Source organism: Lipotes vexillifer, unplaced genomic scaffold, assembly GCF_000442215.2.
Source record: "Lipotes vexillifer unplaced genomic scaffold, Lipotes_vexillifer_v1.1 scaffold233, whole genome shotgun sequence".
NCBI lineage: Eukaryota > Metazoa > Chordata > Mammalia > Artiodactyla > Lipotidae > Lipotes > Lipotes vexillifer.
This window is the reverse complement of record NW_006790915.1, coordinates 333,837-352,346: the sequence shown is the minus strand read 5'-3', so window position 1 is coordinate 352,346 and position 18,510 is coordinate 333,837. Positions and strand designations below refer to the sequence as shown.

At 38.2% G+C, this 18,510-nt stretch overlaps 1 protein-coding gene across 1 annotated transcript in view; it reads left to right on the top strand.

Moving 5' to 3' along the window:
• Positions 1 to 18,510, top strand: part of ZRANB3 (zinc finger RANBP2-type containing 3) — a 233,468-nt gene that overhangs the window by 180,208 nt on the left and 34,750 nt on the right. The window contains exons 8-11 of the mRNA XM_007464006.1: positions 262 to 381; positions 3,482 to 3,601; positions 6,807 to 6,986; positions 7,818 to 7,970. Coding sequence (XP_007464068.1) covers positions 262 to 381; positions 3,482 to 3,601; positions 6,807 to 6,986; positions 7,818 to 7,970 — 573 coding nt within the window. The remainder of the gene's footprint in view (positions 1 to 261; positions 382 to 3,481; positions 3,602 to 6,806; positions 6,987 to 7,817; positions 7,971 to 18,510) is intronic.

Genomic DNA, 18,510 nt, shown 5'->3' with positions numbered 1-18,510 from the left:
TTTCCCTGTCTTGTTTTTTAAAATCTAATTCTTACCTTGCTCTTGTGTTACTTCTCAGTTTTTTTCCCTCTCTTGTCCCTCTTCTTCCATGTGCGCCTTTACTTGTGGGCTTCTACTTTAGGCTACCTAGAGAACAAAACAATTAAAAGTTCATAGAAACTTACTGATTTTCCAAGTTTTTCTTGCTTTATTAAAGAAAGTGACGTGATTTTTTAATAAACATTTTTATGACATTAATAAGGTTTAACTTTTAATATTTAGGCAGGTGCTGTAAAGGATTATATTAAGATGATGCTTCAGAATGATTCGCTTAAATTTCTGGTTTTTGCACATCATTTAAGCATGCTCCAAGCTTGCACAGAAGCCGTCATAGAAAACAAGGTATGTTACCATAATTCTATAAAGTACTTCTTAGAATGCAGTTTTTTTTGTTGTTTTTTTTGTGTGTTTTTTCGGTACATGGGCCTCTCACTGTTGTGGCCTCTCCCGTTGCGGAGCACAGGCTCCGGACGCGCAGGCTCAGCGGCCATGGCTCACGGGCCCAGCCACTCCGCAGCATGTGGGATCTTCCCGGACCGGGGCACGAACCCATGTCCCCTGCATCGGCAGGCAGACTCTCAACTACTGCGCCACCAGGGAAGCCCTAGAATGCAGTTTTTAATATACTAAACATCAATTGTAGTTTTATAACTGAGCTTTTTTGCCTTCTTTAGATGATGGGATAGTATATCTATAAATTATTATTATGTATTTTTATTGCAGTTATATTATATTTCTGTTGTATTGATAATATACTATTAAGTTTTCCCTTTTATACCAGTCATAATTTTCCACTGATCAAATTATCTGGATTGATTAAAATATGCTGCCTTGATAGGCTATAATGTGAATTCTGGTTTTGTTACTGGACCATTTGAGATTGGTATAGGCAGTTAAAATTTTTTGTTTACCAACATGGTGGCCTTAGAATGTGGGTGATTTTGAGGGCAAAAAAAGAATGATTTCAGCCAATTTTAGTGCCCAGCCGCAGTCATACCTTTTAAACTTCCAGGCAGCCTACTCTATAGAATATGATTATTAAGATTTAGTGTAGGTGGGTTTGAAACATATGCCCAGGTAAGCGTCACCAAACCTGCTGGCCTCACTGCATTCTATTCCGTCCACCTTGATTTCCAACAGCCCTATCGACCACAGCTTCTGCCATTTTTTCTTTCAGAGTGTAAACCTGGTTACATCCAGTGTAAACGTGTCATATGTGCTAAGGGCTTCCAGAGGTGCTCTGAATCGGCCAGAGAAAGTTTCTGACAAATTATATGAGCTCAATATACATGTAGCAGCAGAACCACTTGCCTGTGCAGGTAGATATTTTAAAGGGAGGAATAAAGCCCTATTTTTTTTTAAAACTTTGTATACATATTCAAGCATTTGCTAATATGTTCATTAACATTACCAAAGATGTAATTCTAGTGTTTTCTTCATAGAAAGATTTATGATAATATGATATAGTAAAGTGCTGTATATTAAAAGATGCTTTATCGGGCTTCCCTGGTGGCGCAGTGGTTGAGAGTCTGCCTGCCAATGCAGGGGACACGGGTTCGTGCCCTGGTCCGGGAAGATCCCACGTGCTGTGGAGCGGCTGGGCCCATGAGCCATGGCCGCTGGGCCTGCGTGTCCGGAGCCTGTGCTCCGCAACGGGAGAGGCCACAACAGTGAGAGGCCCGCATACCGCAAAAAAAAAAAAAAAAAAAAAAAAAAAGGATGCTTTATCATTATCACATTGTATCTGTGAAACACCCTCTGAGGCAGAGATAATTAGCCTTAGAAATAAATTTTAAATGATTGGACAGTAATGTTAGATTTTTTATTCTGATTCATTACACCTTAAAACCACTGGAATCTTTTCTAAGTGTGTCTCTTCCCACTCCCACTTTACTGGTATGTTTAGAATCCCATTTAGTGTCACTAAGAGTTAAAAACGTAGGTAAAACTCTCCCTAGCCTGACAATGTGTTTTCTTTAGAAAGACCCTCAGAAGATTCTGTATTCTCCCTTGATGGATATTAAGTGGATCACTGGTCAATTTATATCTGTTTTGTGAACACACAGAAAGTTGATAAGGGGCATTCTATTTAATGATTAACTTGATGATTCCCTTATAAAACTGAGTATTTGTATGTCTCAACTATTTAAGGCAACCTTTTCTATAAAAGTGCATATAAAAATGAGGCAATTTGAAATTCAGGGCTTATATTTGTTTTTACAAAGTTGAGTAATAAGTTCTTTTTAGCTATTCTAACACACACTGATTGCTCCTTTTTCTCAACTCACATCGTTCTTAAAAGATAGCACTGTTCAGTTTAGCATTTAATGTTTCCTCACTTTGTAAAAATGTATTTGGGTGTCTTGGTTCCCTACCTCAGTGGAGATGACCATGTCACATATTTCTTTTAAGTTTAATAATGCGAGAAAAGAGAACTCAAATGGTACATTAAGAAAAATGTTTTCCCAGTTAATGTTGCGACATTTCCGGACTACTCTTCATGAATCCCTAATACGTGGGCAGAATCTTCTTTTTCTTTTCTCACATGTCTGACTTTATTTTTACTTTGGAATTAGTGATCCTGTTACTTTAGAATTAGTCTGATCCATGATTTAAAGTTTGCTTATTAATTTACATAGAATGTTACTGATAACAACATTAGCTTAATCCAGTAATCATTATAGAGCTCCTGTTATATCTGTGGCATCACACCTGGCATTGATGGTATGAAGATGAACTAGACATAGATCCCACTCTCAAGCAGCTTAAAAGATTTAAAAATACAAAATTGTTATAAGAAGCTATTAAGAAATCTGGTTAAGATTCTTCTTGTATTGGCCTTTCTCACCTCCTGAGATGACCCACACTCTGTCTGGGGAGTGTGTTTCTCTCTGAATAAATCTGCTTCTTGCCTATCACTTTGTCTCTCACTGAATTCTTTCTGTGATGAGACATCAAGAACCTGAGCTTCATTAAGTCCTGACACCAGCTAGACCAACTCCCGCTCATCGTCAACACCATTGGGGACGCCTTCTGTGCTGTTTCTTAGCAACAACTTTTTGGGCACTATCATCTGGTTGGGAGACTGCCTTGGAAGGGATAACATTTAAAATCGATCCAGGACTTCTACTCCTGAATACATACTTCAGATAAACTGACACAGGAACACAAAGAGACAGAGACATCTGTGAAGGTATTCCCTGCAGCACAGTTTGCAATACCCCAGAACTGGAAACAGCTGTCTATCAAACAACAAATAGAGTACTATGATATTAGTAAAAAAAAAAAAAAAATTCTTCTTGTGTAACATTTACTAACCTGTCATCTTCACGACTTTCTGTTTTATTATGTGAACATGAAAATAAGCTGTAAAATATGTATAATAAGATGGATGCATAGGAGCTTGTCCTAATTTTACCATTTCCCTTGTTGTTGGTGGTAGACTCGTTACATTAGGATTGATGGAAGTGTTCCATCTTCAGAAAGAATACATCTGGTTAATCAGTTTCAAAAGGATCCTGAGACTCGTGTGGCTATTCTAAGCATTCAGGCTGCTGGTCAGGTAAGAAGTTTCAGGTCTAAATTTGATAATAAATTGTTGAGATGATAAAAATGTCAAGATGATTAACCATAACTATAACTTTATATCTAGTGTGATAAATATTCATTCTACTTTGGAGAGTGCTAGAAAGTGTAACAGAAGGAGACCTCAACACCTCTGACTAAGCTTCCTAAATTTTCAAGGAGATAATTTCCTAAAAGAATATAGTTAGTGTGATTATAATACTTTTCCATGATCTTTTCCTTCCTTTGAATTTGCGTAGACTTTTCTCATCCCTTTCTTTATAGCACTTATCTGACGTGGTTGTTTTCATCAGAGTCTGTGAGGCAAGGTGGCCTGAGGGAAAAGAACTCTTCTGTCTTTCTGAACTTTTCATAGAGTGCCCTTGGTTTGTCCTTTAGAGTTAGGTTTGGCTGTAAGTAAATGAAAACCCAAATTAAGAATGACTTAAATCACAAAGTTTTATTCTCTGATATAGGGAGTCTACGGCTAGCATGGTAGTTTCTTAGCACTTAGGCCCCTTCTGGTTTTCTGCTTTACCACTCCTAGCAGATATCTCTCTCTTTTTTTAATTTAATTTAATTTAATTTTTTTTATACAGCAGGTTCTTATTTGTCATCCATTTTATACACATCAGTGTATACATGTCAATCCCAATCGCCCAATTCATCACACCACCATCCCCACCCCCCGCGGCTTTCCCCCCTTGGTGTCCATACGTTTATTCTCTACATCTGTGTCTCAATTTCTGCCATGCAGACCGGTTCATCTGTACCAATTTTCTAGGTTCCACATACATGCGTTAATATACGATATTTGTTTTCCACTTTCTGACTTATTTCACCCTCTGTGACAGTCTCTAGGTCCATCCACGTCTCTACAAATGACCCAATTTCATTCCTTTTTATGGCTGAGTAATATTCCATTGTATATATGTACCATACCTTCTTTATCCATTCGTCTGTCGATGGGCATTTAGGTTGTTTCCATCTAAGAGGGCTGCTAGAGCTTATCCATCACATCTGCGATCCAGGCAGTTGACTGGAGAAAGGCATGCTGTATCTCACTGGCCTGCAGTTAGTCCCAGGGCCACAACTAACTTCAAGGAAAGTTGGAGAAAGTAACCGTTATTCCAGTTAGTCATATTAAACATCGGGTGTCACATTACAAAGGAATAAGAAAAGAATAGATATTAGTGTCTGTCACCCTATGTAAGAGGGGATCCTTCTGGATGTCTTTCCTACTAACATTCTAAAATATTTTGATGTAAACGTCTAAGCCAGGATATTTAACATAGGGGAAAGTAATTGAGCATATTGCTGTTAAATATCCAGCCTCCTATATGGCATATCTGGCAGCTTCTGTGGATTCTGGAATCTGGACCAGGGCCAAAGTTCTCCTTTTACCAAGCTAACTGATGTATATAAAATTGTATATATAGAGAGAATCCATGAGGATGAAGAAGTTCTAGAACTAACTCACTAGGAGTTCTATAGCCAAAAGGAGGGTTGTTTCTACACTTTCCTCATGTTGGATTAAATTTCCAGTAATCTAGTTTTATATCTGTTAGAATATTTCAGCCATAGAGAATATCATCAAAAAGAGCTTAAGAGTAGAAATGGAATACTGATAGCTCAGGAGAAGATAAGTAGGAGGAAGCTGGGCAGGAGAGTCTTGGAGTGACCTGATAAAAGACTTTCTGAAATTAAGATTTTGCAAGGCACTCACATTTTATTCAAGGCTGTATTCCTGAAGACCTTGTATAGTTCAAAACTCATATACTTGAATACTAATATCTTCATAGCAATAAAGGAAGGTATTGTAGAAAGGGCTTCGTTTTGGAGGTTTGTGACTCTTCCATTGTAATTTAGTAGCATCTTTTTTTTTTTTTTTTGGCCATGCAACGCCACAGGTGGGATCTTAGTTCCCCGACCAGGGGTCAAACCCACGCCCCTGCAGTGGAAGCACGGAATTTTAATCACTTACTGCCAGGGAAGTCCAATTTAGTAGCATCTTTGTGTGACGTTGATCCTGCCAACATCAACATGGATTATTGTATGGTCATATGACACTTTTTACACACTTAAAGGTGTCCATCTTTAAATATCGATACTACTTAATTTTTCTGCATTATATCTCAATGTGTGGCATTTTATATCCTAAATAGCAGCACAGTTTAGCATGGTGTTTATTTGACTCTCTCCATGTTTTTATTACTTCTAAATTCTGTTCCAAAGTAGTTGATCTTCAGCTTGAGAACTGGTGCCACCATTTAATGAATGCTAGTATGATGGTATGTGATATAAAAATATTTCAAGTTAAAATAACATATCAAAATAACAGCACAGCAGTCACAAAAGTCACTTATAGAAGTTCCAGTACACGTGAACAACAGCATAGATTGGATTAGATGACACTTCGAAAGTATAGTAGGTATTTCTGCTGACCACCCAATATCACTTACTACTATGTAGCAATAGCATAATTATGGTCCACATTTCGCTCGGCCTACCCACTTTAAAGTCATGCATTTTTTGACACATTTTTAGTTTGAGGAGATTTGCATTATTTCATATATTAATTGTAAAACAAGACTTAGTTAATATTTTTAATATTACACTATTTCAAACTGATATAAAATGCAATTGCACAAAAATGCAGTTGTGTTTTATACATCAAGATACAAGTCAGTAAATGTCAGTCTTTGGGATGCAGCATGAGAAATTCCATAGAAAGAAAAGAGTGTGACTGTAGACATGATTTTCTTGCTTTATAGAACAGCAGTATGAATTAAATGAATAGAGGATGTCATTGCTGTCATAGTTGCCATGGATACCATGTGTTAGAAATTATATTCTCATTTATAATGTATTTTATTAGATTTTCCAGTGGTAATGTGAATCCAGTCTTCATCAGAGGATAAAGTGATTTTGTTTATATATGTATCCATTAAACTGACTTTTGAAATATTGAAGTACCTTTTAAATGTGTTCTTTGTAGTTCACCTGGCTGTCTTGCAATAAGCAGTCTTCATTTGCCTTTCATGAATTAAATTTTCTTAATTTGGCTTAAAATGAAAGACTCATTTGTTTTTAAGTCCTTCAGTGTTCTCTTGTCCATTGAACATACTCAAAAGACTTTATTATATATGGCTCTATGCTAAATTCTCAGTTTATTTGCATCTCAGTCTCTTTATTTTGCTTAGGGTTTGACATTTACTGCTGCAACTCATGTTGTATTTGCTGAGTTGTATTGGGACCCTGGACACATAAAACAAGCAGAAGACCGTGCTCACCGGATTGGACAGTGCAGTTCTGTGAATATTCACTACCTTATTGCAAATGGGACTCTAGACACCCTTATGTGGGGAATGTTGAATCGCAAGGTAAAGCTTGAATTTAAACCAGGTTACCACTTACTCATTATTACCCATAGCCTGCATGAGTTAAGAGGCTGAGTTTTAGTGTTTTCAGGCAAAGGATATCGAAGTACACTAAGATATTGATGTTGATAGGGACCAAGTCCAGAAAAGGCTTCAATTGGTAGTACTCTACCTGCTATCCTCGATAATGAGAGACAGACATGAATTTATGTGTGTTCCTATTGTCTTCAAAGCCCTTCTTCTACCATTTTAGCAGCTAGGGGAGGATGAGCTAGTAAGGAACTAAAATGCTTTCAAACCCCTTAGCTTTTTGTGAGCTAAGAAGAAACCCTTTTTCAACAGGATTCTTGAGTTCTGGGCTAAATTTTGGGCAGAGGACAGCCTGTACCCGGATTCTAGAAAAGGTATTAGGGATGTTGCTTACTCCGTCCACTCAGCTGTCTCTTCTCCCCAACCTTGAGGGATGTTTATAGAAAGGACTTGACTAAGGTCTAGAGGATGGCTTTCAAGCACTGAGTATAGATATTCAAAATGGCCAATCATATGTATGTTCAATTTCAAAGTTTGCAAATATTAGAATTAAAGTGTTTATGAGAAAAGCAAATAGTATAGCTTCTCTAGTTAACCTTTTCCTCATTAAGCATAGGAATCATTGACTTGGTAATTTGGTTGTAATTATAAATAATTCTATTACTAAAGCCCTTGATACGTTGAAACAGTAAGATTTTCTTTATTGGATTGCTTGTGATTTAAATGCAAAATCAAGTTACTACTTAGTAAGTGTCAGCTGTGAGGTGACCCGTTGTAAAATTCATATATTTTATCATCTTACAGGCTCAGGTTACAGGGAGCACACTGAATGGTAGGAAGGAAAAACTTCAGGCTGAGGAGGGTGATAAGGAAAAATGGGATTTCCTGCAGTTTGCTGAAGCTTGGACTCCACATGAAAAGTCTGAAGAGCTCAGGAATGAAATGTTGTTCACTCATGTAAGATTATATGACATTCTTTTCAATTTTTTTAAATATATAATTTTATCATATATTGTTTTAAATAGCAATTTTCAATCGTTCATGCTATTGAAAAGCCTCCACATAAAGGTGGAAAAACTCTAAGAACTAAAAGATGACTTTGATATAAGGAGGCTGCAACAGTGGCTTGTTATAGGTCAGTGCTTACTGTTCATGTCCTTAGAAAAACAAGCTAAGTAGAATCGAGCCTTAAGAAGAAAATATGGGAGACTATCTCTGTGACCCTGAGGGTAGGGAAAGATGTATTAAATTTGCCACAAAAAGTAACATACACAAGTCACATACTCAGTAAAGATATTTGCATTACAGTGTCCAAAGTATATAAAGAATTTATACAATTCAATTAGTAAAGCAAACAAGCCAACAGAAAAATAGGCAAACAATGTGAGCAGCAGAGGAGACCAGAATAGAAAAAAACATGAAAAGAAACTAGCTTCACCAAAATAAGACAAATTCATAAAGGTACCCTTTTCTCTTTACAATTAGTATATAATCTATGGTGTGATACTTTGAGATCACGTGACTATCCTGTTCCCCAAACCTTTCACACAGTGGTTTTAGCATTCATTGATCTTTGCCTGAACCAGTTTTGAAATAGTGTTTTTTCCAATTCCATCATTGCTTCTTTATTTATTAGCTGTTCTGTGAAGAAAAGCTTCTCATTTAAAAAAATATATCATTATGAACTTGGGGATTCTATTATTATTTAGTGTGTTATAATCTTTGCCTTTTTTTTTTTTTTTTTTAAAGATCTGGTTAGTGGAAGCTCCTTTATTTTATTTTATGTTTTGGTTTGGTTTTTTTGTTGTTGTTTTTGGGGGTTTTCTATTGAAGTATAGTTGATTTACAATATTGTGTTAGTTTCAGGTCTAAAGCAAAGTGATTCAGTTATATATATATATATATATTTTTTTTTTCAGATTATTTTCCATTATAGGATCTCACAAGATATTGAATATAGTTCCCTGTGTTATACAGTAGGATCTTGTTGTTTATCTATTTTTTGTATAGTAGTTTGTATCTGTTAATCCCATACTCCTAATTTATCCCTCCCCTCCCTCCCTTTCCCCTTTGGTATTCATAAGTTTGTTTTCTATCTGTGAGTCTGTTTCTGTTTTACAAATAAGTTCAATTGTATTATATTTTAAATTCTACATATAAGTGATAATCATATGATACTTGTCTTTCTCTGTCTGACTTACTTCACTTAGTATGATAATCTCTAGGTTTATCCATGTTGCTGCAAATGGCATTATTTCATTCTTTTATGGCTGAGTAGTATTCCACTGTGTGTGTTTGTGTGTGTGTGTGTATGCCACAGTTTCATCTGTCAGTGGGTATTTAGATTGCTTCCATTTCTTGGCTATTGTAGGCAGTGCTGCGATGAACATTGGGGTGCATGTATCTTTTGAATTAGAGTTTTCTCCAGATATATACCCAGGAGTGGGATTGCTGGATCATATGGCAACTCTATTTTTAGTTTTTTGAGGAACCTCCATACTGTTTTCCATAGTGGCTGCACCAATTTACACTCCCACCAACAGTATAGGAGGGTTCCCTTTTCTCCACACCCGCTCCAGCATTATTTGTGTGTGTGTATATATATGTATTATTTATGTGACATATATATATACCACATATAAGTGATATCATATGATATTTGTCTCTATCTGACTTACTTCACTTACTATGATAATCTCTGGGTCCATCCATGTTGCTAAAAATGGCATTATTTCATTCGTTTTTTCATTTTTAATATGGCTGAGTGATATTCCATTGTATATTTATACCACATCTTCTTAAACATGGGCATTTGGATTGCTTCCGTGTCTTGGCTCTTATAAATAGTGCTTCTATGAACATTGGAGTACATTATCGTTTCCAATTAGAGTTTTCGTCTTTTCCAGATATATGCCTAGGAGTGGGATTGCAGGATTTCTTATTTGTAGACTTTTTAATGATGGTCATTCTGACTGGTGTGAGGTGGTACCTCATTCCTACAACCAAACAATTCCATTGCTAGGGATATATTCTGCGTGTGTATAAGGGTTCATGTATAAGGATGTGTACCAAGTCATTTTTTAGAATGCAAAAAATTGGAAACAGCCAAAATGCCTTTCAGTAGGAGAATGGCTACATAAATTGTCATAAGATACTACTTAGAAGTTAACATGAATGAATTAGGTTTATATGCATTAACATGATCAGATTTTGAAAACATAATGTTAGTTTTTTAAATGCAGAGCATACACACAAATATTATGTATTTATGAATACATATATATGTAATAATATATATAAACAAAGATTGGAAGAATACAAAATGAATTTATTGCCTCTGGAAGAGGAGGAGAATGGGTCTGAGGAAGACTAAAAATGCGGTAGCAGCTTTATCAGAAATATTTTATTTCTTTTATTTTAAAAAAGTATCAGAAGTAACTATTACAATATTAGTACTTATAAATTTTGAATGGTGGGTATATGGATATTTGTTATATTCTCTGTACAGTAACAAATGCTTTTTGGAGGCCATATATAAACTGAATAAGAAATAATAGAGAAGCTTATAGTCATTCAAACTGTCTGCTTTTTTCCTAGCCCTTCTGGAGCAATATAGTGTGAGAGTTATGGGGAGTTTAATTTTAATTTTTGAAAGAATGGATCAGATATTATAGGAATGAAATTGAAGTCTGTACACATTTTCTCATAATGCAAAATTAAAATTTTAATGTCAAGTTTAGTTCCATAAAAACATGTTTTTTATGTGGAATCTTACTAAGTTTCTTATGTATCCTATTTGGAGGGCTAGTATATTTTTCTTTTCTACAATACTAGAATGCCATTCTGTCAAATTTGCTAAAAAATAGAAGAATTATTTCTAAGACATTTTTCTTTTATTTTAAAAACTTTTCTTTTAGTAGTGCTTATTATATTATATTTTGGTCTATAAAAGTCAATAGATATCATAGGTATTTAAAAAATATAACTAAAACCATGACTTGTAGCTGTTCTTTCTCTAAAATTCCCTGTTGAACTATGTCTGAGTTAGTTTCTAAAATAAATATTAAGAACTTGAAACACATCTTCCCACATTTATACATGTTTATTGTTTTTAAGTGTCTCTGAAGAAAAATGTATATCTGTGTACAAAGTTTTAAAAAAAAAATTGCCTAGTCATCCTTACCAAATCTTGCTTTCCTGAATTAGGTGTTTATCTTTCATAGTTCAGTGTTACCTTGCACAGATTTCTCAATGCATGTCTTTTACACAGATGGTTTTATATAAACTGGAATCTTGTAATGTGGAGACCATTTGTTCAGTTTGCTTTGTTTTGCTTTGTATTTGTTTTTGCTTCTTGGTTTGTTGGCCAGGATGTGAAGTGTGTTTTAAAGGACCTTAGGTGAGGTTGCTGCTCATCGGTTTGTCTTTATACCCTCCAGCTTCATGCATCTTAAGAAATGTTCAATTTGTTGAGAGGTCCTAAGGAAATTTAACCAACATGTTTTTCTTCTGAATGTTGCCAGAATTTCAGCATTTCCTATGGGAATTTTTCTATCTATAATGATGTCTTTCAGATCCTTTTTTAAAGCCTTTTAAAAAAATTGCCTACATTTAGCATTTTTAGGATACTTCCAATTTTGCCGATTAAACTTTGCCAAATTAACTAATTTTGCCCATTGTCATCAAAAACTTGTTTAACTAAAATGTTGATAACAGTTCTAATTGGATGGTTTTTAACAGCTTATGAATATTTCTGTAGTGTCAGCATTTTAAGGAACGTTCATTTTATCTCTGTCCCGGCATCTGGCTGCTGCAGCTGGAGGTTAGAGCTGGGGCAGAGAAGAGGGACCTTCCAAGGCCAGAGGAACAGACTATATGTTAGTCAGTGCATGGCTCAGCCCAGGCCGTCAGCTCTAGAGAAAGAGAGACCAGGAGGCTCAAACAGGAGGAGACCGGGGTGTGGAGAGTGAGCCTGCAGGGCAGGGGGAGGATGAACTGAGGCAGAAAGAGTCAGGAGACTTCAGGTCCCTGGGTCCCTAGTTCCCCATAGTCTTCTTAACCCTCCCAGTATCATCACATTCAAAATGCTGTGGACTCTATAAATGATTTTTTTTTTTTTTTGCGGTACGCGGGCCTCTCACTGTTGTGGCCTCTCCCGTTGCGGAACACAGGCTCCGGACGCACAGGCTCAGCGGCCATGGCTCACGGGCCTAGCCGCTCCGCGGCATGTGGGATCTTCCCGGACCGGGGCACGAACCCGCGTCCCCTACATCGGCAGGCGGACTCTCAACCACTGCGCCACCAGGGAAGCCCACTATAAATGATTTTTTAGAAGGCCAATTAATGTGGTAAATTTGGCAAGTTGGTCTTCAGTGAATTGGGTTTCAGGTGGATTGACTTTCAGCATATGGGCTTTTGGCAAATTGTTTTCTGTGAATTAACCTAGAGCTAATATTAGTATGATTATGGGTCCTGGGGACAGAGAGACCTCTGGTTAGGAAGAAGAGAAGGAGAATGAGAGAATATTTTCCTGAAAAAAATTTTTATATTAGCTTTGCTCTTTCCTGCCTTCTTTCTCCCCTGGGGTTCATTCAGAACGGCATTATTTTTGTCTCCCTCCTCTCTTAATCAGAATTCTCTGTCTGTCACATAACTCAGCTAATTTATCGGGATTAAAAAATGTATGGAACTGGGGCTAGTACTCTACCAGTATATATGGATATAGGTGTACTGGCTGTTAAATGTTAAGTATTTTGGTAACGGTCCATAGCCACTTCTTCAGTCCCTTCAGTGTACTCCCTCACCCCACTGCTAGGGCCTCCTGGACCTCCTTGTTATCCTGCACAGCATGGGCCTCTAGGAGTCTGGTTCGTACCCCTGCTGTAGCTGTTGCCAAGTATTTAAATAACACCCTGCATGGAATTAATCCACACAAATGTATGAGTCACAATTCTTTACCCATCCTAGATATATTTACATTTTTAAAGCAGTTATTTATTAACCCAAATGAAGCTCAAATTGAAGTCCAACTCAAATGAAAAGAAATAATTCCACCACCACAAGGAAAGCCTAAGTGGCTATCCCTTCAGTAACCAGTCCCCCCTGGGAGTCCATCACCAGGGTGACTGTCTCAGATGCGATCCACTTTCTCGACCTTCTTCCTTTATTCTATGTTTGAATGTGCATGGCTTCTAAGTACTCTTGGTTTTGCAGTGTTTTGATTTTCCTACATTGGCTTCCATGGAGTGATAAAGTAGGGCATCTCCAGATGGAAGGAGAGAAAGGTATGAGCTGTATTATTCTATACTGTCATTTCCAAGTAACTACAGGCTGTTTCTGAATAAAATAGAATGAGTGGAGTATTCAAATAGGAAGCCTGCCTCTCTAATTTTCATTTTTTCCTGCCATCATCTCAGGGGTATCCCTTCTTTTAGCCATAGCTGTGGGAAATTGGCCCCTTCCGTTAACCTCTTTAGGACCTTTTCCGGTCCTCTTTTGGCCCATAATGGATAAGAGCCAGCAGCAGCATTTATGCAGCCATTTAAGTCCCTAGATCACTAGATGGCTTCTGAGGTCCCTTTCATTTATTTTATATATATATAAAATAATGTATCTGAAGAGAAACTTGGTGTGTAAGAGATTCATAGATAAGCAAAAGAAAGGACTCTAACCTAATATGGGTAACAAGTCCAGCTCCTGCGTAGGATAAATCTTCTTTCTACTTGGTTTCTCTTCTCCAAATCTCGCTGAGCCAGAGCTGCTTCCATTTCGTTACTTCAGACAGTAGTTCTCTTTCCATTTTGGAACAGATCTCTAGATATTTCCCAAATTTAGCCACACTGTGGTCTCTGCTTTCCCTCAGCAGTTGTTTTCATTTTGTAGGCTTTTAGTTCAGTTCTCTCCCGATTTTCCTTTCTTCTCACTAGCCTCTCCCTGGTTGTCTCATCTTCCTCTCCTTGTGGTAGTACTTACATCTTTGACCTGGCTCACACCCTGCCTTTTCTCTGTCATAATCATTCTTAAGTCCCCTGGTCTGCTGTCCTCAAGGCCACCTAGAACATTCTTCACCCAAAGCAAATTTACATTTGAAACACCCGTATTTGCATTAAAAATATGCAGGATGATTACTGGTCTTCTGAAAAAAAATTCTACGTAGTTGAAAATGAACTCTTTTTTTTTTTTAATTTATTTATTTTATTTATTTTTGACTGCATTGGGTCTTTGTTGCTGTGCGCAGGCTTTCTCTAGTGGCGAGCGGGGGCTACTCTTCATTGCAGTGCATGGGCTTCTCATTGAGGTGGCTTCTCTTGTTGTAGAGCACGGGCTCTAGGCACGTGGGCTTCAGTAGTTGTGGCATGTGGGCTCAGTAGTTGTGGCTCACGGGCTCTAGAGCACAGGCTCAGTAGTTGTGGCACATGGGCTTAGTTGCTCCATGGCATGTGGCGTCTTCCCAGAGCAGGGCTCGAACCCATGTCCGCTGCGTTGGCAGGCGGATTCTTAACCACTGCGCCACCAGGGAAGTCCCTGAAAATGAGAACTCTTAAGCACGCTGTGAAATTTAAAAATATGCCCCCAAAATTCAAAAACAATCTTTACATTTTTTATTAAATGCCAGCATTGTACAAAATGTTTGTTTTGTTTTGTGGTGGGCTAAGAAGTGCAAATAAGAAATTGTCTCATACATATAAAAAATAACCTTGTTTCCCACATATTGTCTACTTTAAAAAACGGTGAAAGCAAAAAGAAAGTTGGGGCTTCCCTGGTGGCGCAGTGCTTGAGAGTCCGCTTGCCGATGCAGGAGACGCGGGTTCGTGCCCCGTTTCGGGAAGATCCCACATGCCGCGGAGCGGCTGGGCCCGTGAGCCATGGCCACTGAGCCTGCGCGTCCGGAGCCTGTGCTCCGCAAATGGGAGAGGCCACCACAGTGAGAGGCCCGCATAACGCAAGGAAAAAAAAAAAAAAAAGAAAAGAAAGTTGACCACAGGAGCTCTATATTCATGAAGTATAAATCATTCTTATCCCAAATCTCTTGTTTCTCAGTATGCTAAAGCACTACTTTCTTGAAGGTAACACATCTTAAATTAGAATATTTATTTAATATGTATTTTAGAATTCAAACCATTATGTAAACATGATGTAATTAGTTTGCATAATTGCCTAATAATAAGAACAAGAGGGTAGCCTCATTGTTATGGATAGAGACATAAATATCTCTGTCACAGCTTACATCATATAGTGCTATTAGTAGGCATTTTTCTTGTTTACCTTTATGACTTCATTTCACCCAGTGAAAGTAATTAACATGTACTGAGTATTCCCCATAGCCACTGTGCCAAGCCCTTAACACTCATGACCTTAATTAACCTTCACAGCTACACCATTAGGCAGATACTGTTACCATGCCCCCACTAAAGCTCAGGAAGATTAAATTGCCTGCCCAAGTTCATACAGCCAGTAAGTAGCAGAATTGGGATTTGAACTCAGGCCTTTTTGCTGCAAAGTCTACCTTCATAACCTTGCCAAACTATACTGGATGCATTAGAGTTAGCCCATTGTGGATCAACAGTTATTTGTGGAATGAAAAGAACATTGAAACACTTCAGTTTGGTTAGCTAGTGTTTATGGGATGTTTACTACTGTTACCAGGGATGTTTACTACTGAACCAGGGTTTACTACTGAACCAGGGTTCTTGGCCTCCTTAATCAATAGAAATTGATCAGAGGCCAGACAAGAAATTCAGGCAAGGCTCTATTGGGGCCCCTGCTGCAGCATGGCGGGGAGCGGGAACAAGCAATAGCTTCCCTTGCTTGCTTGCTCGCTCAGGGGGAGTGAGCTGGATTCTTATGTGGGGTGGGGGTAGGGGTGTGTCCAGGGGTCAGGCCGGAGTGGGGGCTTAGATGGTCTGCCCACCCCTTCAGTGGTGTTTTGTGTAGGGAGCATGTGCAGTCGCTGCTTTTGCTCCCGACCCCCTGCTTTTGCTCCCGGCTCTTCAGAAGTGGCAGTTGGGCTTTTTGGTCTTTTTGCATCTCGGTGTCCATAATTTGCCCCAATTGCCATGCACACAGTTATTTTTAGTTTCTTATAGTTTCTTTGTATTTTGTTGCTGGAGGAAACGTTTGTTCAGGTGCAAGCATTGCGGCAAAGGGTCCCAGGTCCCATGTCCCAGCCTGTCTTACTATGTACAGGGTACATATGTCTTACTATGTACAGGATATTCAAAGATTATTCATTATATAAACAGTTATTAAGATTATTATGTATAACTCTTTCATGTTGCTGTACAGCAGAAACTAACACAACATTGTAGGGACTTCCCTGGTGGTCCAGTGGGTAAGACTCTGAGCTCCCAGTGCAGGGGGCCCAGGTTCGATCCCTGGTGGGGAAACTAGTTCCCACATGCATGCCTCAACTAAAGATCCCACATGTCACAACAAAGATCCCGCATGCCACAACTAAGAGCCGGCACAGCCAAGAGAAAGAAAGAATCATCTTTCCAAAAAAAAAAGAAAGGAAAGAAACTAACACAACATTGTAAGTCAACTATACTCCAATAAAAATTAATTTTTAAAAAGATTATATGAAATGCAAATCAAAACCACAAGGAGATACCACTTCACACCCACTAGCATGACTAAAATTAAAAAGACAGACAACATGTATTGGCACAGATGCAGAGAAATTAGAACATTTATACACTGCTGGCAGGAATGGAAAATGGTGCAGCCGTTTTGAAAAACAGCCTGACAGTTTCTTAAAATGTAAAAACACAGATTTAATGTATGACTCAGCAATTCTGTACTCCTAAGGGAGTTGGAAACATATATCCACATAAAACCTAGTACATAAATGTCATAGCAGCATGCCTCATAATAGCCAAAAAATTGAGAACAATCCAAATGTCCATCAGTTGATGAACGGATAAACAAAATATGGTATATATATATATATATCCATACAATGGAATATTATTCAGCCACAAAAAGGAGTGAAGTTCTGATGCATGCTGCAACATAGATGAATCCCGAAAACGTTATGCTAAGTGAAAGAAGACAGACACAAAAGGCCACATATTGTTTGGTTCCATTTATATTTAGTGGCCAGAATAGGCAAGTACATAGAGATATCAAGTAGATTAGTGGTTGCCAGGGGCTTGAGGGAGGGAGGGATGGGAAGAGGCTGCTTACTTGGTATGGGGTTTCTTTTTGAGGGTGATGGAAGTGTTTTACAATTAAACAGTGGTGATGGTTACATAATTATACTAAAAGGCCCTGAATTAGACACTTTAAAAGAGTGAATTTTATAGTATATAAATAGATTACATCTCACTAAAGCTGTTATTTTCTTTTTTTCTGTTTTTCTTTTTTCTTTTTTTTTTTGGCTGTACCACACTGCAAGCAGGATCTTAGTTCCCTGACCAGGGATCAGACCCGTGCCCCTTGCAGTGGAAGCACCAAGTCTTAACTACTGGACTGCCAGAGAAGTCCCTAAAGCTGTTATTTTAAAAAGACTATATGCTAGGTGCAAAGATAAGGAAAACAGCTAACTTTCTTTTGGAGCTTACTCTGTAACTGGGAGAGATGATCATAAGCGAATCATTTTAATGCAGTATAATAAATGTGAAAATAGAGATATATAACCAGGCTCTGGAAACATAGGATAGAATAAATAAATACTTGGGGCATGTGGGAAAGTTTCCCTTGAGAAACATCAGAGCTGGATTATGAAGAATGAGTTCAAAAGGAGTGGGTCCTGGTTCAGGCAGAGGGACCACCAAAAGCATGCCCCAAAGCCCAGTGATAGGAACAGATGTCCTGGGAATGGGAATTCCATGCAAATGTGTGAGTGCAGGGCACACTGAGAAGTGAGTTAAAGGAGAGGAAGCCTGAACCTTTGGCACCAATCAGATGGAGTGGAGCCCACGCATGCCATGCCAAGAAGTTGCACTGTATCCTAGGGAAATAGTGTAGTGTCATCAGAGGCTTTTAAGCAGGTAAATAGCATGGTCAGATTTCTGTTTTCTCAAGGTGCTCCTTGTGGCAGTGGGAAATGAATGGGAGGGAGAAGGGACAGAGGTTCTTGGAGGCAGTGGGATCTGGGGAATGGATTTCTTCTGCCCTCCCTCCCATCCAGTTTGAACCTGTGGTAAAGGGATTTTCTGTTTCCACTCCTCAGGGGTTTCTCAACCCCAGAGGAGGAGTTGTTAATCTAATTTTTTTCAGCCTGAGAACTTGGGCCACAGTTCAGGGCTAGTGCTTCACAGAGGCATGCTTCTCCTGTACTATGTCTCCACCGGAAGCAGGCCCTGTAGTCTTCTCTCTTCAATTTGGGGTGAGAAGTAGCAAGTCCTATCATGGCCTTGGGTTCTGGTTGGTTTCTTTAATATACCTTTTACCAAATTTTACTTGGGTGCTTTTAGGCACTTACAGGTTTATTACTAAAGCCAGTTCCTTTTTTTTTTTTTTTTTTTTTTTGTGTCTCGGCTGGCCCCCTCTTGTG